Consider the following 27,644-nt stretch of genomic DNA (forward strand, 5'->3'; position numbering starts at 1 on the left):
TAGCACGGAACAGCAAGCAACCAAAACGATCTGGCCGCCTCAGACTGTGCAGCTTTAGGAACTCAAGCTGCTCCACCGAGGGAGAAGAGAACTCCAGATCGGGATGGCAACTTCCACATGATGTCACCAGAGCTGGACTCATGGAGATGACAGAAGACGGTGTTTGCTTCTTGTCTGCAGGTTCCTTGTCTACATCCTCACTTAGGGGAAATGTGACCCCGGCCTCACAGTCTGATGTTGCGGTGTGTGCAGAGATGAGTTGATTCTTTAATGACTCTGTTGTCATCTGCGCCTCTCTCAGCTGCAGCAGAATAGCTGCATGGGCCTGGACAAGCTCCTTGTGTGCTGATTTTAAATCTGCCAAAGCTGCCTTTGCATTTGTATATGCCTCCTGGCTGACACGCAGCTCCCGCCTCAGTTCCTCAATCTCAGCAACCCGCCTCACCAGCTCAGGCCTCGTGTCCTTTTATTAAGTAAAGTTTACTGCATTTTATTGAGTACCCAAGTTTACTCAAATTTAGTATTTAATTATGTTAGATTTATCAGATAAAGACTACCTTATATTACTTAGACTGCAAGTTTTTTCCCATTGTACCATATGCAAAGTTTAAAAATTGGGTAGTATGAACTTCAGAAAGTGTTTTGTACTTAATTATTTAATTTTAATTATTATAAATTTTATAGACTGCATTTACCTAAATCTTTTTCATAGGCTTCAAAATTCCTTATTATTTATTGACCAACATCTGTTCTAATGTATTTACAAAAGATAAATCTTTCACAGAGAATCATCTCTGAATGTTGGCCAAGCCAATTCATTGTATTGTACTGTACTGTATTTATTCATTCAAATAAACTGCTTGACACTCTCTCAAATATATAAGCACCATAAAGAATGCGAGAACATAATCAGTGTTACCGAGCTGTGGGCCAGTACCAGTTAAGAGCAAACATTAACAATGACGTTTATGTAATTGAAAATAAAACAACATAATGGTGCCAAGGAACATTTGAATTTAACACACAGAGTTAGGCTGGATGCGTTTAAGACTTACAGTAGGCCTTAATGTGTTTAATGAATGATAAACTGAAATGAAGTCCTAAATGTCAGGGCTGTCAATTAATTAAAATGTTCAAATCAAATCAATTACGATTAAGTAATTAATCGCATATCATCATAAAATCGTATATTAACGTTCACACGTGTCTCCCATTTCGCAACGTTTGACCAGCAAGTCACGCAAGCTTACGGTGGCCATGTTCTGCAGTTGTTTACTCATGAGAATGAGCTTTGATGCGTACAACAGCAATAACTATTGTACTATTCTAATTAACATTGATTCTCTTCCATTATAAGGTTTAAGTTTCAAAACTCACCTGTAGTGTGTTAATATGCTGCATAGCATTCTGTTGTTTGGTTGCATTGTCAATCTTCTCAACTCTCTCTTTCAGTTCTTTTATGCTACGGTCAAATACAGTCAACTGCAGCACCCGCAACCGTTCCTCTACTAACTGCTGCACCATCTAATAGGAAAAGGGAAAGAAGGTACGTCCTATACAGTAAGGATGTGCATTCTGGATTTTGAAAATATAGTTTTAGTATATTTCCTGAAAACACATATCCTACTCACTTACATTGAGGAACATGCCGTTGTCTGTGGTAATCATGCTAAAAGCATGCCACACATACCCAGATACATAGATATTTGGGTTTAGGTAGAAAAATAACAAACCTTCTCTAGTTTATGTCGGCTTCCAGCATTGGCTGTAATTTTTAGCTCCAACTGAGCCTCCAGCTCCTCACCATCCAACCTTGCTCGTTTTCCATCTCTCTCCTCAATTTCTTTGTCATCTTCGTCTTTTTCTTCTGACAGAGATCTTTTTGTACCAGCAGGGGTGCTGTTGTCTGCTCCTAAGTAGAGGCAGGACAAGGGTTTAAGCTTAATGAAGGCTTTGCCTGCAATTATTAAAACCATGCTACTACCGTAAATTGATTAAGCAACCATTTTCAGGCACCATCTGAGAAAGCTTAACCAGTCAGATTGTAGATTAACTCAAAAGTCTCTCAAAATTAAAGGTGCACAACCAGTCAATTGCAAACTACTAGTCTATCTCAAATTTCTTGAAAATCGAGATTTACTCCTCTGAACATACAGAAGTGTTTGTATCCTCACATTTGTGTACAGTCTTCAGTGACACCCTTACCAAAACTTTGTTAAAGGTCAAAAACTGTTTACAGAGTGAACACGATTTGTCCTCTCTGCTAATTCCACATTCAAAATTGCAGCTGACCATCAAGCAATAGGAGATTGGCCAATTGTTTACAAACCAGTAGGGTCTCTAGTGGTTCTCACCTTCAGTGTTCTCCGAAGTGCCTTTTTTGTCCTCTTTCTTAATATCTATAATCATCTTCTCCTCACTTCTTGCTTTTTCATCTTTCTCTGCCTGGATCTCATCTTCTTCACTCAGGCACAGAAAGCCCTCTTTAACTTCAGGATCACATTCTATCCCAGAAGAAGGAGAGGCAGATAGAGGCGAGGAGAAATTTTTATTGCTTTTCTCCTTTTTCTCTTCTGAACTGTCAGTAATGGAGGCTGTGGCCATGAGAGCGTCGTCCATATCCAGACCAGCTGTCTCCTCACTGGGCACTTTCTCTGTCTCCACATCTTTAAGGTCTCCCTTTTTAAAGGGTGTTGTTGGAGAACTGGAACGCTCTGAAGTCTGGTGGGGAAAAAAGATGAAATTATTTGATTAGCATAAAAAGATGACCTTTGCAGCAACATTTCTGCACAGTACATCTCTAGTGGCTCAAATCATTTAATATTTGTCCAGCTGATACTGTAGGAATTACAGCATCTCATTCCTAAAGCATTTTACATGAAGCGGTCTCGAACTGGTGTTAGATATGAAACCATCCAAAAACAATCTCATCCCGTGCATCAACTGTGCTTTATTACAAGTTTGTGCAACAATATTATTCACACAGAAAGAGTCATATGGAAGCCAAAAACCTTCCATTTTTTCATTTCCTTGCTTGGAAGAGAAACTCACTTCTTTCTTGTCCATTGTAAGGTCCTCATTCTTTCCGCCATCTTTGTTTTCATTTTCTCCTTTCATGTCCTTGGTTTTCTCATCTCTCATCTTTTCTGGACTCTTCTTAAGTGAAGGAGAAGGTGAGGTAGTCTGTGTGTTGGGTGGAGAAGGTGTTCGAGAGACAGAGAGAGACAAAGATGGAGAAGGGGAAGATTGAGATGAATCAAGGGCAGGTGACACCAAGTCCGTCTCTTTATGCTTCAACTCGTTCTCCTTTACTTTCTCTTTGTCCTTCTCAGTGTGGGTGCCATTCACCAGTGGGGTCTGGGGTCGTGAGGAGGAAGAGGAGTAAGAGGTGGAGCTGGAAGAGGTGGTTGTCAGGGTGTTGTGGAGAGTTTCGAGCTGCTGACGATCACTCAACTTCATTGTTTTCCTTGCACGGAAGATTTTCTTCTGAGGTTCCTCTGGTACAGCTACTTCCATTTTTTTACCTGCGAAAAACGTCAAACAGATTCGTATTATTATAGTTAAACTCTTCAACCACTAGAGAGGCTAGTTAGTTAAACAGTCCAGCACTCTACACATACCAATAATCTCACCAAGTTCCAAGTAAAAAAGTCATTACTGAAGAGCAGCCACAAGGTGTCACTCTATCATCTCAAAACTATTTCCTGATCTTCTAGAATTTTCTCCTGACCTCAATTACAATACCTTCTTTTAAATGTAACGCAACCTTAACCGTAATGCTGGTTATATATGGGCATATTAAGACTTTGCCAGGTTTTTTAATTGGTACTTCACCTAAAGCAAAAATACTAAACAGTATAACTATTCTTAAAGCCGTTTACCCACACTATCAGTCTGAGCTGAAGTGCCTCTGTAAATAACAAGTCCAAAAACCACCTATTGAGAAAGTAGTTGAACCTGACAAAAACCAATAACCTTCTTCAGTTTAACTGCCATAACTAGCGAGTTGGTAGGGCCGCAACAGTCAGCAGTGCATCTGATTCCAGAATACCAGAGGGAGACCAGACTTTGTGTCCTCCCTTTCATGTGATTGGTACAATTCTTAGCCAATAAGAGCAGCACACTACAGAATCAGCTAACGACAAGGATTGCATTATATAATGCAGATTTTTCAAGCTAGTATCGTGCTTTAAAAGCCTGTATACCCGTACTTCTGTCCCAATGTTAAATTAGAGATTAATACAAATCATCACAAAGCATAAATATATTAGTATGTCTTACCAGGCTTCTGCAATGTCTTGTACTTTTCTGTTCATGGATTTGGCAGCAAATTGTTTGAGGATCCTAAGAAAGGAAATTTAGAAAAATTAGTCTTAAAATGTAGTTACAATTCTGTTTCGCACAATTCATGCTCATTTCAAATTAATGAGATTTCTGGCTTTAACTTTTAGCCTAGTTGTCAATTCAAAAAACATTCTTCAATTAAACTTTTCATATACTAATTAATAGGTTCTAACTTCCAAAGTGTTGTCTATTTGCGTTTATACATCTAGTAATACAGACATACTTTCCTAGTTATATATGTGGACCACAATCCATCTATTTCTGTAACCAAATGTTATGACAAAGACCACAAACAGTATACAGTCCCAGCTTTTTAAAAAACAAAAACAAAAAATCATCGTACTGAGAAATAAGCCTAAGACATAAGATGAAGCCTTGTAGATTTGACAACAAATATGAGATAAAAAATGTTTACCTATTGCTACACATAATTTAGAAAAGACCTAAATTATAATGCAATTGTGAAAATTGTGATTCCAACAACTCAAGGCAATACTAATAAACTGTAAATTTGTTTGGGCTGTCAATCAATTAAATATTTTAAATCGAATTATTTACATGATATGCAGAGTATTTATTCGAATTAATCGCAATTAACACATATATATTTGCTGAGAAAGCCCCTCAAATAACAATAATTCAACATATGATTAAATAAATACAATTATAATTTAAATAATTATAATCATAATTAAACTAGATTATTGTAGACGGCAATATATTGTTATTTCTACATTATTGAACATAGGCTAAGCCTATCATTGGCCTACAGTCCACAGCAATCCATTTTGCAATTCAGTTTGTCAATCCGTCCAACATGGACTTATTGTAAGGACTTTCTAAGGACGCATCAATGTACACGTGTCTGATGGACGTTTTTGGAGCGTCTCCCTTTGGTTGCGTGGCATCATCAACAGCAATTTTAGGTCGTTGTGTCAAGTTAAATGTAGTTTGAAACATACGTCTCGAGATCCCTACATTTGCAAATGTGCTCTTTACAGCGGTGTTCGAACGCAAGAACAAGTTCTCATCTTGTGCTTTCGTTAGTGTAAAGCAAGCCTCAGTGCGGTTAAGTTTTCTTTCTGTGCATCTGCGTATTGCCCATACAGCTGGATTTTTGCTTACTGCCCCCTGCTGAAAACAGGTGGTACTTAAAGCTTGAACTGCTCAGATGGTAGGAATATTCCATGATTAAATGCAGGGTTTAAATGCAGGGTTTATGTACGCATTCTTTTTATATATATATATATATAATTAATCGCACTGAATTAGTGTTAAATTGACAGCCCTATAATAAACTAATTTGTTTTTATTTTTATTGCAAAGTCCTTCAAATGCTTCACATAATTTTCAGTCTAGTTCTTCATCTATAGGCCTATTTTTTCTACACAACCCATAAAATCTTTACAAATATATATCTTTACAAGATCTGCAAGCATTTAAAACAACAGGATTCTGCATTGAGGCTGCACTGCTACATTAGCAAGCTTGGCAGGTGCAAACGACGTGGCTCCTATATATATTAAACTCAGGTCCATCTGGACCATGCGCAACACCTTCAACTTCCTGTCAACAGCTACTGTTCCCCCAAGGCCTGGTATCCATGACAAGATTGTTTTAACTTAACTGGGTTGTAAAGTCTCCAGTCTCAATTAACTATTTTCCCTCCTAAACATTGAAGTGTTGCAGAGTCAGGCGTAAAACAGGTGACTAGGGTGTTAAACACACAAAAAAGATGAAGATTGCAGTGATGCATTCTCTGCATGCATCAGAAAACAGTTTTTCCTTGGTAAGCAATCGGAGATACCATTAGTAACCCATAAGGAACATAAAACTAATAACGATTTCACATTAACATAACCGAAAGGAAGAGGCAAATGTGGTGAAAAACTAAACTGTACAAGAATTTGTCTCTGGATTCCTCCATATCCGCTCTTTTAGATCTACAAAAAGGACGTTCATTTAACAAACATGGCTGCTAGTCCCTGGGAAGCTGCTGCTTCTAATGCTGATCAATGCGCACAGCCTCACTGTGCACCTCCCCCACCCTGTGTGCAACCATAGATGCTGAAGTTGCTGCTCATTGCACAGAGTCAAAATGGTTGCCAGAGCTGTGGTGTATAACCAGTTGTACATTGCTGCTTCTCCTGAGGCTTGGACATCCAGAGGTAACCTATTTTTCAATCCATTCCCTGATTTTACACCAAGACTGTTTGCGGTTTGTCTTGCTTTTAACCAATAAAAAATTATTCGCAAAACATTAAAATAGCCTGTTTCATCTTGAAAACAAATTGCCGACAAAGAACGTTTTTATACATCTAAAACAAACTGCTAATTTTCCAAGCAAAGAGTCATGACTACGAAAAGATCACATTGTGTCATCCTCGTTTACGCGTTACAAGTAATCAGTACTTCCTGGTATGAGCGCCCCAAACAGTAACCAATAATTCCCCAGTCTTTAAATGTCGAATGCAAGAACGCATGATTTTCAAAGCAGTGATAGAAACTTCTGCATATCAGCCGCAAGATTGAAACACCAAAGTAAAAATTATTAAAAAGGTGCGCAAACCAGCGAAAAGCACGTAAAAAACAAAAAACAAAAAAAAATCCAAAAATATTTAGATTTGTATCCGCACTGTTTACAAAAAAAACAAAATGTTAGGCTAATTCATTAATACCATTCAAGTTAATTCACCTTAAGTGTAAACCGCACTAAATATGAAACTGTAATTGTAAAGTCCTCAGCTCAAAATCAACCTCGAGTTATAGTCCTCAGGAGTAGGCCTTGATTAGTAGCGAGCGCAAAAACGGGAGCATGACTTGCTTCCAACTAGCTCAAAGCACACACAACACACTGAAGAGGAACAGAGAGGCAGAGAGAATGGCAGGGGGAGGGGGATCTGGTGTGAAGAGGTGGAGCACATTCTTTGTTATGTGTTGGCTGTAACTAGAGAAAACGGTGTAGCTACCACACAATTGTAGCGTTACAATCAACAAAACAGTGTTATTGGAAACAAAATGGGCACTTTTCACTCATGATTAGACTGAAATGTCCCATCACCTTATAAAGACTCATTGACAGACCAGCAATATTCTTGAACCTGTCATTGTAAAAGGTTTTCCAAAACAAATCATTCATCAATAAGCCTCTAGATAAGAGTGAAAAATAATCTAGAGTAAAGATAAAATATACAGTAGAGAGAGAAATAAAGTGGCATGTGCAGAAAAGCAAAACTGACCCTCCCCCATTGCTGCATAACAGGCACAGAGAAAACAGGGTGGAAAATTACTGCGATACGGATTGTACCATTTCAACAAAGGGGGGGGGGGGGGGTGTATTAGCACCACTAAGTCTCAACACAAGAGGGAGTCCAGAAAAGAAAATGAATCTGATCTGAATCTGCCCTGAAGTCAATTTTCTCTATGAATAACTATATAAGGTCAGTTTGTTATCACTATTTATTTAGTACAACAAAACAGCTTTTAAAAATGTAACTGTGCTACAGCACAAATGGCAGTATGTAGCAAGGTGAAAGCTCAAAATGCTGATCTACAAATGTGGGCCAAGCAATTATATGGAATACAAACTGAACCATGGTCATCAATTTCTGATGCCAGATTCTTGGGGCACAATCCAATAATAAATAAAAACTGCATATTTGTTTTCCCTTCACTATTCCTTCATTCCCACCAACATGCCACACACGATCCATCTCAGGCCCTGTTAGAATTTTTCACACCTTTTGCAAAAGATTCGCCTTCCGCGACTTAAAAAAAAATAAACTCAAATAGCTCACAAGAAAACACGTGACAAATTTTAAAGACCCCATGAAATCAAAATTTGCATTTTGTGGCTTTCAGTCCATGTCCATTAGCTTTGAAACCATCTTTATGCAAGTATATTCCTAAAACTTGACACAGCTAACCTTTGGCAAATAGATCTCTTCAGGGAAAATGAACCAAAAATTGTGACTCATCTTGCACTACAAAGATTTTTGTCCAATCAAATGCTCTCTTGAATGAGAATGCCCTTCTCCTTTGATACCACCCACTACCAATAAGGTAGTAGTAAATCATGGTTCATGGCAGTGACATTTAACTAAAGCCTATTTAACTAAAGACCATTTGAAAATGTTGACGGCATCATATCGTTTCACTATAGCCAGTTGTCACTTCCAAAAAGGTAGTTGATTTAAGAAGCATTAAATAACCAATAATTTATACAACTCTCAAGGAGTCATTTGAATGCCAAGAAAAAACCTATCCAAGATCTTAAAACCAAAACCAGACTATGGCCCTGTTTATACCTGGTATTAATGGCGTGTTTAAACGAAGTCTTAGGTAGGAATACTTCCAACCTCAATGCGTTCCAGTCAGTCACGGTCACAAGTACACACCACAAGATGGCACCATGACTCAAGAAAATGTTGTGTTCTTATAACAATTATGGCAAATTAAAAAAAAGGTAAAGTCATGATTACAAATTGCTTGAGTTCTGGTATATTGTATATTCATACAATTTGTGCAGTGATTAAATGTTAAAGTTGATTAACAAAACCCAGCTCCGTGTTGTGCTCGTTGGTCGTCGCCATTTTAAAAATAACATCAAATGATGCGTTTTGGTATGGTCGGGGTTGATCGATCCACCCCGAATTCAAGTTTGAGCGGCGTTCCAATCGCTTTTTTTTCAAGTAGGAGGTGGGACAATTCAGAGTTCTGAGTTGCCTGGAACCCACTCTAGGAAGCATCTTATATAATCCAATCACAAGTGGGCTGGTGAGTTATCAGCAATGTTGGCACATGCGTTTTTCACTACTTTCGTATGTGATTTATTTGATCCTTTCCAAAAACACTTTGGAACCAGTTCACATCTGTATTTAGTACTGTCCACTTGTGGTCGGATCACCCAAAAATGTATCTTAAACCTGAAGCCCCGTTTGCTCCACCAGCGACATAGGGTCTGTTCCAAAACTTAGTGAGCTGCCTCGCTGTCTCCTGCCTAAATAGGCAGCTATCTTCTATGGCAGCATCCTAACTGAAACGATGCCTTATAAGAGACTGATTTGGAACACTCTACATAGGCGGGAGCTCTGCGCATCTTTAAAACTCGCAACTGATTTCACAACAGGTGACGCGACAAACTACACGATCCTCTAATGAGCATAAATACGCACAGCGCACACACATTTTGGGTAAAATAGTTGGTTTTGTATTATATTAAACTGTTATTTATTGATACTTTTCAGTATTTAATGGTCTATATTTATAACCTAAATTTCTCTCGCTTCGTCCACCATCTTCGATTTATTTTTCTGCTGAGCAACATGGTGCATTCTGGGATCACCTACCCAGGGAAGGATACAATGATACCTTAAAATTTGGCCAAACGAGATATCTTAAGAGGCAGCATAATTAAGATACCTACCTTTTGGTACAGCCTTCGTGTCGGAAGCGCACCTATGATGTCTTAAAATGCTGTCTCCAGAGGACGCTCACTAGGATTTGGAACAGACCCATTGTCGCTTGATGTCGCTAGTCCTTGTACTATATGTCGCTTGTAGGCATTTCTGCTGCTGTTGCTCTAACGTAATTGGCGGACAGCACAAGTGACCATATCTTTTGAAAATCTGATCAAAGATGAGATATACCGGTCTAAGGTATCGTTCTAATTTGACAAGGAATAATTTTTCTTGCCTCTAAAAATGAAGCAAGGGATAGTGTATAACATGCAGCAGTGCTCAAATGCATATCATGAACAAGATTAACAATCTGTAAATGTACATTAAACTCACTCAGAATGACGACAATTTCTGACACATCATTGTAATTTGATAAGAAATCCTTTTTTTTTAACGCTAAATATCAACATTTTGCAGGGCAGTGTTTTTATATAAACTGCAGCAGTGCTCAATGCATCATATCATTAACAAGATGAAAGATATCTCAATGCATGAATCAAACTCACATTAGCATGCAGAAAATTTCTTATATGCCTCCCACAGATTTTTTTTATTATAAACATGTGGTAACAGACAAATCTTAAAACAGTGAAATCGCTCACAGTAACTTTACTTCTCCATCTTGCCTGCACTTGACACCAGTATCTCACAGGAGATGGATGACATAAGCTCCACTGACTTCCCTCCCATTGGTAGTCACTCCCGAATGTTGCTTGTCATTTGCTAAACTTATCTTGTCATTTTCTCAACCTTTTTGCATCGCCTCACCATGCCCACATCTTGTTGCCAGTGGTTGCTTCTGCTCATGTTGTCGGAAGTCATTATGCTCTTTTTGAAAATGAATGAGATTGTGTCTCTTTGTCACTGTGTGTCGCTGGCGGTGTGAACTGGGATTAAATGTAAATGCCGTCTATATGGCCTCCAAAAACAACATTCTGTCTGGCCTTATGTTTAGAGCATTTACTTAGCCGTTGTGCTCATGTGGTCAATGAGAGTTCGAATCAAGCTAGTGACATTTCCTGATTCCATTCCCTCCTCTTGTCCTCACCCTTTCCTGTCCTCTTTCTACAGTACCTATAAATAAAACTGACAAAAAGCGCAAAAGAAAAATATATATATATTCCTGAGAATGAAGCTGAGACCCTTCCCTTTAATCAAAACTAGTTCATTTCTTATTAACACAATAGATTCAGAATTAAACATTTTCAAAAACTGTCATCAGTGACCTGAACATTGTAATGCAAGATACTCCTGCAATCTTTGCCACACAAGGAAAAATACATGGGCACAGGCAGATGAAAATTTACCCATTATTGGGTAGTTACAATCACTGAGAAACTGCTGATCTACATTGGTGTTTTTTTTTTTTTTTGTGCAGAAACATTGGGTTAGGTTAAACTCTTGACTTCTGATGAAGGCCTTGTAAAGGCTCGGGTATACCTCGTTTTTTTGAAAGCGCTCTGCCTTTCGAAGTATACTCTTTTGACCATGAGCGAATACGAGCACATTCAACGTGTGCACATTATGGCTGCTTTGTGATACTCTTTTAGTACAGTCAATGGCAGGCGTATGTGCCAACAATGAGCACAGATGAGGACTGTCCATGTCGAGACAATTTGGTCTGCACGCAGACGGTGCTGATGACTAAATCGGTGTCATGCATACTGTACGTGGAAATCCAAGGTATACTTTGGCCTAAAGTCATCAAACAATCATGGCTTTAATCTGAAAAAAGTTTAAGATCTATTTTTTTTTTTTTTTTGTGCCCGCATTCTTATTTTCAAAGCATGGTCACTTGGGAATAAAATGGAACATAGGCGGGACTGGAACATAGTATATATCAGGGATTAAGGAAACCATCAGGGTGTAAAATGAGGTGGACAAATTTCTACTACATATTTTATACCGTCTAGCTTTATTCCTACTTGCAAGTTTCTTTCGATAAAAGCATCTGCTAAATGAATACGTTATGTAAAGTAAACTTGTATGTATATTTTATTTTTTGACAATAAAAAGGCTTTGCATTTTCTCCGAGATACTCCCCAATAGAGGTCTGGGACCCGAGAACCCAATGGGTTTTGTGCCAGGTACGGGTCAGTTTTTATAGTAGGACTTCGGTTTTTGTAATCAATGAAAAAATAAACAGGCTTACCGAACTTGTTTCGCGCACGCGCTCTCACTCACAGACACACGTGAACAGACGAGTTAGGGGCCGTTCACACCGAATGTGTTTTTGCATGTCTGTTCTGTTTTCCCATTGTTTAAACACATGCTGGATGAATATCTTTGACATTTGCACCATTCTCACTTTTTCTTTCAGCGTCTCGCACAGAACCGGCATATTTTAAACCATGTCAAGTTAAAAATAACTTAAAATTGTCAAAAACGCATGTCGAGACACCTGCGCTCTGTTTCATTCTTTGTGCTGTGCCTAGATTGTTTTTAGTACAGCTGTCACAAAGATTCAAAATTTTAAACTAGTTCAGGCTTCATAGAGGGGACTGTTGCATTGTTTCATTTTATTCCAGATTGTTCTGCACCAAGTGAAGTTTCAGCACATAAATGGTAAAGCAATGCTTTTTTCCCTTCTGCTCTAGTGTACTAAGGTGCTGCCGTGCCTTGTTAAAACTGTGTAAGTTTACTGTTTCAGTACTGTTACGAATGTTGCCTATATGCTTACATAAAATATAGCCTATTGCAACAGTACTTGCTAGGAGAAGAAATTAGATAGTAAGCAATTTTGGGTTCAGGTCGGGTTCGGACTTAAAATCTGACGGTATCGCTCAGGCCGGGTAGGGTCGGGGCCACATGGTCTCGGGTATGGGTCAGGTTCGAGTTTCATTTTAAGGCCCCTGCAGACCTCTACTCCCCAATCCTGACAAAATGAAGAGCACCAAGTAAAAACATAGATGCCAAGCAATAGAATATACAATTCTCTAAAGAACAAACATTGGGAGGAGCTAAATAAAACCCAAAGTAGAATTAGCTAAAGCTGAAAGGTTTTTTGGTGAAATATATATAACCAAACATAACCTAAATCCATTTTAAAAGTCTCCAACACAACAAATGTTTGTAGGGAAAAACAGCTTTACTCCGCAGATGCAATAGTATGCACAGCTAATTAAACCCAAGACTGGCAGAAACTGGCTGGAACCAGTTGAGCTACACCTTATAGATCTCTCGTGTGTCGCTTTAGCACTTCAAGGTTTCTAGTAAAGCAATCAGAAACTAACTAGTGGATCAAGCTACCAATTTAATAATTAACTGATCTTTGATGTCCCATATAAAATGTATTAATTGCCATAAAATAATTTCAAAGCCCACAAATTCTCCTAAAAAGACTGGAACCAAACACAGCACAACAGCAGTCAACTCTGCACACCGCAGCTACAACTGAGAACCAGATTTACATGGAGGTCTCTTTAAAAGCCCCTCCCCCACTCTGCCATTTCATACTTGCTGCACTGCAATAACACAAAATGGCCACCAGCTCTGCTGCTGACAAGTCAAACAACTGCAGTTCCAACATTCATGTGAATTAAACCATTTCAAAGGTTGCCTAATTTAGTCTCCAGCTTTTATGTAGCATGTTTCATCTTGTCCGACTCTCTCTGGCTCAGTATGTCAAACTTCCGTCCAGCAGTAATGCTACTCATGCTGAATCTTTTGCTTTCAAAATGTACCCTTTTCAGACTGTGACGTATTTTTGCATTAATAAGCAGCGTAAATCTAGTAAAATTTTTATGTTTTCATTGTAATTATTTAGTATAAATTTATAACATTATTCTTTTTTATCGTTAATGAATTAAAAACAACAAAAAAAACGAGTCAACACTGCTGCACTGGGGTTCAAATATCGCTGCTGAGGGGAAACCGTAGATTTGGCATCTTTCTTCTGACTGCCGTAGTCCACTCTCCATTTTTTCACCCCCTCATTTGGAAAGTCGCGGGAACGTAATACTGGATTTTTTTTGTTGCTGTTGAAGCACATAGGAACGCAACAATAACATTTGCTGTGGTCCCCCATTCACAGCTATAGATGTGTACCCCACTATAGTTTATTTCCGTATTCCAAACCAGAAATGGGAAAAGGGTCCATTGGCATCTTTTAATCCCGCTTCATCAAAGTTGTGCAACTTCAACACAAATTTTAGTGTTTTCAATCGTTCAAGCCTTGTAATCCAACAACATAACCTGAGGTGATATAACAGGTGTCTTCTGGATAACGGAAAGATGGTTTCAATTAACACGTTGTGTGCGTGCTGCTCCTGTGGTTCCACTGAGCTATCTGATCATGCTTCAGTCTTCTGGTTTCACATTGTTCTTTTAATGCATTGGTGGGTTTATAAAGCACTTTAAAAGGGTAAGCTTCAACCCATGCAGGCAGTCTTTACATTCGACAAGGTACCAAGTCATGTAACTGCAGCCATGTCTTTTTATTAATGGAGTACAGTTCAGCTAACTATTTTATATCCATTTATTTTAGAAATGAGTAAATCCATTATTTTATGCAAATATAAAAAATTGACAGATAATGAAAATCTTGATATTAACAACAAAAAGTCAAACCACATAAGCGCTAACACAAAGGTACACTTTGAGCATTGCTTTGTTCCAAGTTAAATCAAACACACCTGAACCAGCTAATCAAGGACCCAGCAGGTGAGGTAAAAGAGGGTTGGACTTCAACTCTGCTTAAAGTAAAATCTCCAGAGCAAGATAGAGTACCTCTGCACCATATTATGCTGGTTTAAAAAAAAAATCAGTTTTAACACATATACTCGCCACTTGTCAAAAGAACACATTACACAGCGTTTTTTGAATGAACACGTTTAGCTAGCAATTTCTAAATTTAGCTAATGCTAAAAACTAAACGCAAGCGCCCTACCCACTGCGAAAACCATCACATTTAGTTACATTTAGTACATCTAGTAAAACCAACCACACTTTCACAGAAGGATTCTAATGAAAAGACATAAATAAGGTTAAATATGAGACAGTAACAGAAGACAGAGAGCTGTGACCTTACACCTCTTTCCTCAAATGCAGGCCACCTTCTGCTTGGAGGAGAAATTTGCAAGCATGACTAGCCTCCGTGCGATCAACAGCCTAGCACAAAAACTGAGCAAAGATGGGGGAGGGGCAGAGCTAAGACTGTACCATGGATTTTGCAGGGGTGCTTCGATTAATTATTTGTTTCAACAAATACGCTCATATACTTGACATTGAAAAATGAGCGGTACTGTACATAACTGAAAGAGACAAAACACAATTATTCTCTTTTAATCTGAATTCATTAAATTTCTTCAGAATTCATGTTTTCTTATAGCATTAACTTTAAAGTAGACATGCTCTGAAACAGAATTGAAATCAAGATCTGACAGAAATATATGAGGTCTCAACATATTAAGCTAGCTGAAATTAGTTGTGCAGCACAGTCACACTGCAGTGTAGCTCCACCCTCTTGCCAAGTAACAGCAGAGCAGAGGATGGAAAATTACTGGAGAGTATGGCCCATACCATTGTAAGAACTGAGAGGGGGACACTAACTTGCATGTCACAATTGTCTGAGTTCCCAAAAGACACAAACTACTGGTCAGTTTTCATCTAAGGTTCACCTGGTCAGAGGTCTGACATGTCTGCCAAGCAGCAATAAGCTTGTCAAGGTCTCCTCTAATCATGCACAAATATACAGTGTTCGAATAATACAAATCAAGGAGACGAATCTTTAATAGAGCAGTTCTCAGGCTTAGCCCATGATTTTTCATGAGAGCACGCAAGTACAGCTAGCCACCTTACCTCAGAAAGCACACAATTAGTATCCTAAATGGAAGGGGGAGGGGAACTTTGCTTGGGACTCTACCACGTTTGCGGAGGTGTTTTTGAAATGCGTTAACTCCTACACCAGAAAACAGTGTTGTAACATTCACATAGTCCTAACAATTGTATATTTTAAAAGCAGAGTGAAACTCAAGTAAAAACTATCCTTAGTGACCAGAACAGCCTGTAAGACATTGCCACATTTAAACAAATCATACCAAACTCCAGAAGATCACTGTAAAGTGATTACATTCAATGCAGTCAGGGGAAAAGTCTGCACACAAAAAGTCAAGTATGAAAAGAGAAAAGGTTTGCAGTAGGCCAGTCGCGATTATTAAATAACTTTCTGATTGCGGTTATTTGATCAAACTGCGGTTATTTGAGACAACCGTGATTATTGGGCATTCAAATTCTAATCACATTTGAATGACCGAATAAGGTAATTAAGCGAATATACTGTTTAAATGCCATGAACCACGCGTTTGTGTGTCAACCAGCTCCTGTCCTGAAGAGCACGTGAAGCACGCTGATGTGCACACTGTAAGCAGAGGCTTGTGCCAAACTCCCGCGAAAATAGAAGCAAACAAGTACAAACTTTGATACTGAACGCAAAGCGCTCCAGTTCCACTTTAAATGATTGTGTAATGGCAAATGTTCTTGGTTCATACACGCTGTGTTAATGACACGCAGTGACAAAGAGGAGGAGACACACGCTTGCTCTATTTCTGTGGAATGATAAAAAGATTAAACGAAATCTCAAAGGTTTTGCTTCACAAAGGGCTCATCAGTTTAATCAGAGCATTAAAATAATGTGTGAAAGTGAAGAAATTAGGAGATACATTTTTGCTATTGCATAATATAATAAAAATATAATATAAATATAATAATATTATATATACAAATTATATTTGAGTTTTTATTTAAAAAAATATCAAATCTATGAGTTCAAAAAACAATTGAAAATGTAAAATTGACCAAAACAAAAGTTGACCAAAAAGAGTATTTAAGGAATATTTTGATATTTAATACATTATTTCTCATGTCTTTTTATTTATTTATTTTTTTGGGGGAGATTTTTCCCCTTTTTCTCCCAATTTGGAATGGCCAATTCCCAATGTGCTTTTAAGTCCAGTCCAGGTGGCAGAGGACGAATCCCAGTTGCCTCCACGTCCGAGATCGTCAACCCGCGCATCTTATCACCGCAGCATCCACGCCCAACTCACCACGCGACCCACCAAGAACGAACCACATTTTAGCGATCATGAGGAGATTACCCCGTGTGACTCTACCCTCCCTAGCAACCGGCCCAATTTGGTTGCTTAGGAGACCTGGCTGGAGTCACTCAGCACGCCCTGGGATTCGAGCTAGCGAACTCCAGGGGTGGTAGCCAGCGTCTTTACCACTGAGCTACCCAGGCCCCCCTATTTTACTATTTGATTTATATATTTGAAGTTAAATATGTAAAAATGACTTCTTAAGGTGTTGAAGCACACATACAGATAAAAGCACACCTTCAAAAATATGACAATTTTATGACAATTAATCGTGAAAGCCCTTAACGAGACAATTAATCGTCACAGCCCTAAAACAGACAATAGTCATAATCGCAATTATTTGTTTGACAATTAATCATCAGCTAGATTTCATAATCGTGACAGCCCTAGTATGAAGTCCTTAAATTAAAACTCATGGGGTGAGTTTTCACTACTGGAAGAGAGAACACTCACCCCTCCCCCACTACTGCAAAATGTGCACAGTTCAAACGGTGGAAAAAGACAGGCAGGGATCGTACTACTATGAAAAAGAGGGGTGTGAAACAGATGCCAAACTTCCTTTGAATACAGGGAGGAGCAGCATAAAAAAGCTGCCTAAATTATACATTTGAAATTCATTTAACTGAAGTGTGTCGCTGTGTTCACAGATTTAAATGTGCACTCAGCGATTCCTGAGAAACACTGATGATATTCGAACTCAACTGCTAAAAAAAACACACCCCTCCCTTCAGTGCTCCTTTGAAAGCTCCCCCCCCAAATTCATGCATGTGAGACGGTTTTACGCACACCAGCTCCAGACACTCAGAACTCTCCTGTTACTAAATCTAACATCACAACAGCAGCATATGTGGGTTCTGTGAAACATAGCAAAATTTATGTTACCCACCTATCGAGAAGAAAAAGAGCAACTTCTGCATCCGTCTTCAAGCCTTTTACCTCTCGGAGGTCTCTCCACCGCTGAAAAGCCTCGCCGATGTTGACGCGGCTCCTAGCCCTCGACTTATCATAATCCTCCTTTTTTTAGTTTATATTCGTCTGACCTTTTTCTCTTGGTCTGTTTCTCAGCCATTTGTCCTCCTTGGAGTTTAGAAAGTTCGCATCAGCCAGATTTGCCATCACTCTTCTAATGAATTTCCCTCTCGCTCTGCCCCCCACCCCCCATCCTGTGCACGCGCAAGAACCACCCCCTGTTGCTGATTGGCTAGAGTAGTGTTGTGTGGATCGGCGCGATCCACTTTGTTTTTGTCCCATTTACAGAGCCAGGGCCGTGTACAAATACTACATTTTTTTTCAGCCCACACACAGAACGGACGGCTAGCAGACTGTGAGGAGATATTTGCAGAATTTGACAACTGTATTGGATTAGAATTACTTAGTGTACCTTTAATATAACTCTGCACATTGGGCTGTGCTGACCATTATCATAACAGATGGAATCGGATCTCCAATTTCTGCACAGCACTAGCTTTCGATGCAGAGGACAGACTCAATCTGCTTGTCGCAACAGTATTTCAATCATCTGATGGCCAACTTCAAGAGTGAGTTTGGAGTTGAGCAGCAAGGAACCAATGATTTTGGGGGGAAATGTGTGAAATGGATAAAAGGGGGGAAGTGTAGAATTGTGTTAATCACAACTGTTTAATCATCTAAATGCTAGCTCCAGGTGTGAATTTTTATTAGTGTCCAAAAAGCCATTTCAGTAGTAAGAACTACTCAACCACAAGCAGAGCTGTTCAATGCTGCAAAATGCTATATATTATATTTGTTCTGTAAGGTGAGGTCCTACAGCAATCTTTGCCACACAGGCACACGATTCTGCAAAAATGGTAAGATGGACTAGTGTAACTTCAGCTCTTCGCAAATGCTTATTTAATAGCAACATTTTTGTTCTCCATATAGTGTTCAGCATAGGTTTTTAACGGTTTGCTGTTTTTGGTTGTCTTTCTCTGAATCAAAGTCCACATGCTTTTTGCCTGCATATACAAGTAGCCACAGTTTTCCTGCACCGCTATACAGAGGCGACGATGTGCCACTGCTGAATCTACAGCACAATGGCAAAAGAAATGCAGTCTGTTTAAAGTGATAGCATCGGAAAAAAATACAAAGGCTAGATAGACAACCCATCGTTCTACTGCGCTGTCCTCACTGGTTGCACATAACAAAAAATACGCAGCAAGAAAGACCAGTGTAGCCGAATTCCCAAACAAAAGCTGCTATATGCCTGTTCTTTTTATTAATCTGTCAGAAAGACTCATAAATCAGTCTAAAGTTGAATCATTTAAATGACTCACTCAGTGAATTGGCTGGAATAGTTACTGAATTAGCATCTGACTCTACTTCTGATTCACTCAGTACTAGTGAATCTGGATCTTTTTGGAGCAGATGCCAGCTAAATCACTCACTAAATCACTCACTAGAATAATGTATTAGCCAGGTGATTACCATTTACAATGCTGTACCTAACAAACATAAAAATCAAGATCTGAGTATTTGAAAAAGTAAACTGACCAGTAGATCTTAAGTTATCTTTAACGGAAATCCATTTTTGATGTTGTATTCCTCTACGAGATTTAATTTTGTCCTCAGAAACTACAATTTACTGTGCTTATTGGACAAGGTGGAAAGATGACCAAATACCCATGATTAATTCTAACACTGAGAAATTATGTTGCTTCACACTACTTATAGCAGTATACTGTATTAGTTTGCAAACTGTAGCGGTGTGTAGGTCCTCTATCCTTTCTAAATTTTAACTGAAGCTATTACTTTAGGTCAGTTAAAAATCCCTTGTTTTTCTTGTTAGTAACTGTAGGCCACCGAAACATGGTTTTATTCTTGTAAAGTTAAAGCTCTATTTTTTCAAAATAACCTGCAAACATCATCCTGACACACAAAGAAAAATGTGAAGTAGAAACGTGGCTGCCCGGCAATGGAATATTCCATTCTCTAAATTCCAGGGGAGCACAACATTAGGAGGAGCTAATCCATGATGAAAATAAAACCTGAGGTAATGTTAAAACAAAGAGGGCTGTTGATTAAATATGTACATCAAACATAACCTAGACACATCTTCACCTCCATAACTCTTTGCAATCCTATTATTTGCACAGCTAGCTAACTGCAGCCTTGACTCGCAAAAACCGGCAGAAACCAGTTGAGACTGGTTATGCTGTTGGTTACATCTCATAGATCTTTCATGTTTGACACACTTTGAGGCTTCTAGTGAAGCAATCAGAAAGTAACTAGCAGATTAATTTTATGTTTTGATCTTTTGTTTCCTTCCTCACTGTCTGAGAAATAAAACATTATTTTCAAAACCCACAAAAACTGCTCTGCAGGTACATGATATGTAAGATATTTCAGGCACTGGATCTTAAAATTCTTTTTCAGTGACTCGTGCCATCAAACACAGCACAACAAAAGTGGACTGCGCGCACTGCAGCTACAACTTGGAGCCAAATTTACAAGGTCTCTTTAAGAGCCCCTCCCCCACTCTGCCATTTTATACTTGCAGCACTGCAATAACACAAAATGGCCACCAGCTCAGCTGCTGGCAATCCAGACAACTGCAGTTGTACCTTTAATGTAAATTAAATGGGAAAAGGGTTTAAGGGTTGTCTAATTTAATATTCAACTCGTATGTAACATGTTTATCCACACACGACTTCCTCTGGTTCCTTACGACAAGTTTCCGCCCAGCAGTAATGACCCTTGTGGGTTGATTTTTATTTTTTTTTTTTGCTTTTTAAATAAGCATCTTTTGATCTTGCTCCATCGTCAAGGTTGTGCAACTTCAGCAAAGTCTATCCAATCAATCAAGCCTTTTCATTCCACAACATAACCTGTTGTGAAATGACAGAGTCAGCCTTTGTCTTTGATCTTCTGAATAAAGCAAAGTTGTTTGCAATTTACGTGTCAGGTTTGTGCTACTCCTGTGGTTCCTAATCCTGCTTCGGTCCTCTGGCTGCACTTCATCCTGGTACTGGAGTATTAATGGAGTGCTTTTTAGAGTAATTTATTTAAACCATGCAAGCAGTCCTCGCATTCAACATTTTGTGCTTGACGAGTGACAGTTATGAAACGCCAGCAATGCCTCTAAACGTTAAACTTAGTCGTTTTCTCCGGCAGTGTCTAAAAATGAAAACTTTGAAATTGCTCCCATAAAAAAACTAAAAGCACGTTAGCTCTACACGAGCGGCACATTGTGTCGCATCACAAATATGCAACTACTCCCATTATGATCAACAAAGCAGTCTACACTGGAAGTGCCTGATGCCTTTAGTCAGCAACTTTATTTTCCCTGTCCATCTGAAATAAATATTAAAATAAAAAATAATAAAAACATAATAATATTAAATGTATTTTATTTATTCAATTTTAGCCATTCTAGAACTTCCACGAGACTAAGCCGTTGAATTAGACACACACCCTCTTTCTAAAACACTGCTCTTCAAAGATAACGTTCAGACCGTAACCAAACAATAGAGCAGCAGTGCGTCATCTCACGGTTGCCAAACACAACAGTAGCAAAAAAAGTGCCCTCAGCTGACAACTGTTATGCATTTGAATATGACATTAAATTTGAATGTTCCGCTTAAAGTACTACGCTAAGAGAACGTGTAAAATGACTGACGGGCAGAAAGCACATCAAAGTCTTCTGATTGGCCAATCATGTCTGCAGCCCACAGACACATTTTTATTTGCGGTTTACAAAGTCTAGTGTTGTCACAGAGACCGGTGAGATATCCCAGGACACTTATTTATCACGCAGTGATATCTTTCAGGGAGAAGGAACATTTTCTTACCATTCATACCATTCCATAAAAATAAACTGCTTAATTAAAACGCACCTTTAAGCTATTTAAATAACTTCTGACCATTACAGTAAAGCAAGCTAGTGATGTTTCTATTCTTTAGTAGGGTGGAGTAAAAATATAGACTTTCCGATTAATCGCAATCTTCATTTGAACAATCCCGATATAAAATCTTAGAATCCCAAGATCAATCTTTTACTATTAAAGTTTACTCTAGTTTGGTTGTGTTAATTATTATATCTCTTACATTGAATATCTCTTATGCAATAGAACTGCATAGTTTTTGGCCCTGTTGTTAATTTTTACAATTAATATTTTTGGAATGTACCAAGTTAGAAGGTTCCCTGTATAATTTACAGCATTAGTCGTGATTAGAGGTCAACCGATAGTGGGTTTTGCGAAAACTGAGGTGGGGAAATCGGCCGATCCTTCAGTAAATTTCTCCTACACTGGTACTTTCTTCAAAGCCTTTGCCATCTGAAATGAATGAAACTCAAGTCTTGTCTTTTTAAATGTAATTTAAGAATGGCATTGTATAAATTATATATCCATGTGCACTGGGACTTTATTCAAAATGGCAAATTGAGAGGAAAGGTAAGCAGTTTACATTGTTGACTTTGGAACATTGTTCTAACCATTCGAACAGCTAATTTTAGCCTCCTCTCCACATTGTCGGCAAAGAAGTTCTCCAGTGCAGCAATTAGTTATTACCAAATTAATTAACAAACCACCTTTGGTTGTGTTAAATGACTGATCTATTGTACCATGACTATATGCAATAATAACTTGTAACTTATAACCTATAACTCTATACATAACTTGGCTTTTCTCTGTCGATGCAAATACGCCTCTGAAGCAACTGTCTCTCTGCTAGCAAACTCCACACGGAGTCAGTGATTGTTTTTATTTAACCTATAGAGGGCACCGTTATACTGTAGAACCAAGGAATTCAGACTGTAGAACCCTCCAGTGCTGGCCACAGAGAAATTAATCCAAAAATAATTGTAAACTTTCGGAGCTTTTTTTTTTTTCCCGACAGCCCATAGTTAAAAAACGCAACTATCAGCCCCGATTAATCGGTAAAACCGATATACCTCTAGTCGAGATCATTTATTTTATATGGAAGCAAAATGGACATTATAACTGAAAAATGAAACCGAAATGAAATTGGAATCAAATCAATCGAGAGCTTGTCATTCGAAATCAGCTGACAGCTAATTGGTCCATGGTGACGTGCAACTTCAATGCTTCCAGCATAGACACAGTGTAGCTAACACAAAGTGCTCAATCCTACCCATTCCTTTGTGCAGTTTAGTTCCACCTCTAAATAAACACCAGAGCCAGCTAGCCAAGTCCTTCATTTTCACTAGTAAATTATCAGCAGGTGAGTTGGCCTAGAAGGTTGGACCGAAACTGTGCTGGAGGGAAAATCTCCAAGAGGATGAGGTACTGCGGTACCCAAGCCACAAAATCAACTGCTTAAAAATGCATATATGTTAGACAGTAGTCAATATCAAATATTAAATAGCTAAATATGTATTCATTTTTAAAAAAAAACAAATCGCAAGCACTTTCATGTCATTACTAAAACAAATCGCAAGCACAACCCACATCGATTGTATTACATTTAGTCAATTTAGTATAAATTAGTACAATGTACATAAACCACACTTTCACAGAAGGATTATAATGAAAAGACATAAACAAGGTAAAAACAGGAGACAGTAACAGAAGAGAGCTGTGACCTTACACCGCAATCTTCAAATGCAGGCCACCTTCTGCTTGGAGGATAAATTTGCAAGCGTGACTGGCCTCCGTGCGATCAACAGCCTAGCACTAAAACTGAGCCACATGGTGGAGGGGTGGGGGGAAAGGCAGAGCTTGGACTGTACCATGGATTTTATTGGGGTGCTACTATTATTATTTATTTTAACAAATACACCTATATAATTGAAATGAAAAATAAGCAATATAATGTGTATGGACATAACTGCAAGAGCTAAACATGATTGCTCTCTATTAAGTTGAATTAATTTAAATTTTTTCTCTTACATCGTTAAATTTAAAGTTTACATGCCCTGAAAAAAAATTAACTGAGAGCTGTTCAAAAATAGCATGATTGATCTCAAAATATCAAACTAGCAGAAATTTATATTGGAGCACAGTTACACTGCAGTGTAGCTCCACCCTCGTGCTACCAAGTAACAGCATAGCAGAAAATGGAAAATTACTGGCGAGTTGGGCCATACCATTATAAGAACTGAGAGGGGAACAAGCCAACTTCAATGTCACAGCTGGATCAGTTCCCAACAGACGTTAACTACTGGTCATTGTACAGAGGTCCACTTAGTCACAGGTATGACATGTCTGCAAATCATCATTGAGCTTGTCAACATCTCCAATCTGTGCCGCCTACCTTCGATATATGTGTGCAAATATACTCAAGCTTAGCCCACGATTAGTCGTGCAGAAACTCAAGCACATCTAACCACCTTACCTCAAAGAGCACAAAAAGAGTAAATGGATGGGGGAGGGGAGCGTTGTTTAGACTCTACCATCTTTGCAGAGGTCTCTTTGAAAAGCTTGAGGACTCAACTACATCAGAAAATGTTGTAACTTTACTGGGTCCTAACTATTGTATCTCAAAAACACACTGAAACACACCTGATCCTCAGTGACCAGAACAGCCTGTAAGATCTAGCCACAATTAAATAAACCAAGGCAAACTCTAAACCAATGCAAAGCCATAACATTTAATTATACAGTGAGGAAAACAAAATAAAGTATAAGATCCAAAAGGGAAAGAAGTCCTTACATTTTAGTGTTGGTAAAATTCATATAAGTGAGAACAATTACCCTTCCCCCTCTGCTATATAAAGTCACCAGTCAAAATGTAAATAAAAAAAGACAGATCATACTATAAAAAAATTTTTTTTTAAAAAAGAGTGGTGTGGAGATGCAAAACCTTCTTTTAAATACAAGGACGGTGACAAAACTGCCTGAATATTCATTTAAAATGATTTCTAATTATAGTGTGTCACTGTGTTCACAGATTTAGTATAACTGAGCACAGCGCTGTGCAAACCTTCAGCACAACAGCTGGAATCGGTTCACCATTCCCTGCGCACAGACTGCTGGTTAGATTGCTGGTCACGGCAGCAATATTTCAATCATCTGAACACCAATACCACACTGTGAACATAGGCGTAACTATAGCGGAAGGTCAGACTATGCAAAAATGTCAAAAGGGAATCATATAAAATCTTTATTAAGTTCTTCCCAAAAGCAAATTAATTTAAGCAAATATTTTACTCTCCGTTCATCCAACAACTGTTTTTTTTTTTGGTTGTCTCTCTCAAGATGAAAGCCCACATGCATATCTTATCCTATATAAACAAGTAGCAAAGTTAGTCTTCAGATTTCACATCCCCTAAGGGCATATGGAACAGTTCATATAAAACTGTTCATGACATACAGGAGCGAGTGTATACAATAACACATATACATAATATTGCGGTATAATGACAACAGTAGCTGTTGCTAAAGAAGTACCTCAAGAAAAAAAAGAGAGAGGCCTGGTGCTAGGTCTAGGACATTTTTTTTTTATTTTATTTTTTTTTTAATGACAGTATTTTAAACATTGCCCTCTAGCAAATATTGTACATTTCCGCTCTAGCTTAATAATATTGTGGTCTATTTTTGAAATTCGATATTATGACATTGATAATATTGTTGGCTCCTTATAATTAACTGCTTGTGTTGGTATCATTCCTATTTGTAAGTTGTGTTCGACAAATGTGTCTTTTAAAAATATTTTTCTATAAATATGCATATCACTACAATGGCTTGAAGACTGTAAAAACTAACATGAGAAACAATGCTGACATGAAAAACAAAGATTTGCCAAGCTCCTCCCCAATCCTGAAACAACGAAGAGTACAAAGTAGAAACATAAATGCTCTGCAATGGAATATACCATTCTCTAAATTCCAGGGGTGGACAAACATTAGGAGTTAATCCATGCCAGAAATACAACCCAAAGTAGTATTAAAACAGAGGGGGTTGTTGGTAAAATCAATACAACCTGAATACAACTTAAAAACCTTCAACACAAATGTTTTATGGGAAAAAAAAAAATACACCTTTCAACTTCCAGTGCTACTGTATGCACAGCCAGCTGCTCACAGACACGACTGGCAGAAACTGGTTGCAACCAGTCGAGACTAGTTTACATGTCATAGATCTCTCTCATGTGTCGGTCAGAACTTGGAGGTTTCTTGTAAAGTATTCAAAAACTAACCAATGGATCAAGATACCAGATACATTTTATAATAAAAATAATAATCTTTCCGTTATTATCAGAGTAATTAAATATTATTACTTTCAAATACCACAAAATTGCCATAAAAGTGCATGAAAGGGAAACATTTTCAGGCACTGGTGCTGAAAATCCTTTTAGAATAACTGGAACAAAACCAAAAAAAAAACGGCACAACAAAAATAAACTGTGCACACTGCAGCTACAACTGAGAACCAGATTTACAGCAAGGTTTCTTTAAGAGCCCATCCCCCACTCTGCCATTTCATACTTGCAGCTCTTCACTGCAATAACACAAAATGGCCACCAGCTCAGCTGCTAGCAAGCGAGGCAACTGCAGTTGCACCATTCATGTGAATTAAGCAAGAAAAAAAATCCTCGGTTGTCTACCTTAAGTCAAGGTTCTGACCAGCAGTAATGTCATTTACAATTTCAAAACTGCACAACTTTACCATTTTCATGGTTGCACAAATTCAACAGGGCAGAGGTGTGTTCATTCAAGCCTTCATATCCCACAACCTAATCTGTGATATGACACAGGGGTGTCCTTATTCCTTCTATGTCATCTGGATAATGTAAAGATTTTCAAATGACATGTCAGGTCTGTGCTGCTCCTGTGGTTCTGTTCCTGTTTTAGTTGTATGGCTTTGATGCAACTTGGTAATGCGCTTGAGCATTTATGAAGTGCGTTTAAAGCTAGTGTCTCACTAGCACACTTGAAATCGGGATGTTGCACCTTCCGACTTTTGTTGCTTAAATCTCACTGATTAAGAATGGAACAGTGGTGACAGATTAAATGACTGACACTGACATTTCTTTCCTTTTCCTTGTCACATATTGCAATGCCCCATTTTGGCATCAAATCAATTTAAGCTTGCCATAACAGGAACATGAGTACTACACAAACGTAAACATTTTAGGATGCAACTTATAGAATGTGTGCGACGTGTGTTTGCCCCTTCCCGTAAAGTATTCGTTCATGCACGGCTTCAGTGAGAAAAGCGAAGGCAGAACACAGACTGCATTCTTACTTTATTGGTCATTTAAGTTTAGACAAACCCCACAAAATCACATGATTACAAAGTCACCATAGATAATAATTGAGGTATTGTTGTAATGTTTGTGATATGTGCTTTGTGTTTGCAGAGGAAAGTTTGAAGCAGATCTCAGCAGTACATCGAGTGCATTTCCATGCATACCAGTACACTGATAACTATTAAATATCTGCTTATTCAAAAAAATTCAGACAACACAAGAAAACTGTGTTTACATGAGACTTGAAATCATTGGGGTATTCTCTGCTTTTGACGTCAAAACATAAGCAGAAATGTGCACGACACTTGCACACATTGGATAAACCAGTAAGAATGCTGGTAAAGGTGTTTACATGTAACCCGAAATCGGGGTGATGGGTAAAAATCTATTTCTACGTGTGTCGATCTGTTTTGCTGAAACCGTTTATGACCCAACCCCGATAACAGAGCACTGTTTGAGCTGTTTACCTGACCACACACGTTGTCGGACCTTTGAAGTATAATTATTGTAAGAACATGCATGTATGTGCTCAATTGCTTGTCAGTTCTTCAGTGTGAGAAGCAACTTATTGGTCACTGCC

General features: G+C 38.4%; 1 protein-coding gene across 9 annotated transcripts in view; it reads right to left on the minus strand.

Annotated features, from left to right (window-relative positions):
* Nucleotides 1-27,644, minus strand: part of LOC127444875 (activating transcription factor 7-interacting protein 1-like) — a 54,804-nt gene that overhangs the window by 7,380 nt on the left and 19,780 nt on the right. For 3 of the 9 annotated variants that reach the window (XM_051704475.1, XM_051704478.1, XM_051704480.1), the window contains exons 2-6: nt 4,282-4,344; nt 3,052-3,524; nt 2,355-2,721; nt 1,734-1,912; nt 1,378-1,524 (exon numbers count right to left, since the gene is read on the minus strand). In XM_051704475.1, the coding sequence (XP_051560435.1) occupies nt 1,378-1,524; nt 1,734-1,912; nt 2,355-2,721; nt 3,052-3,516 (1,158 nt within the window). In that variant the 5' untranslated portion in view covers nt 3,517-3,524; nt 4,282-4,344. Of the gene's footprint in view, nt 1-1,377; nt 1,525-1,733; nt 1,913-2,354; nt 2,722-3,051; nt 3,525-3,620; nt 3,870-3,975; nt 4,026-4,281; nt 4,345-7,039; nt 7,199-14,827; nt 14,880-27,644 lie in introns of those variants that run through there. The other 6 variants (XM_051704479.1, XM_051704481.1, XM_051704476.1 and 3 more) reach the window with 6 other exon arrangements.

Source organism: Myxocyprinus asiaticus, chromosome 8, assembly GCF_019703515.2.
Source record: "Myxocyprinus asiaticus isolate MX2 ecotype Aquarium Trade chromosome 8, UBuf_Myxa_2, whole genome shotgun sequence".
In the NCBI taxonomy this organism is placed as follows: domain Eukaryota; kingdom Metazoa; phylum Chordata; class Actinopteri; order Cypriniformes; family Catostomidae; genus Myxocyprinus; species Myxocyprinus asiaticus.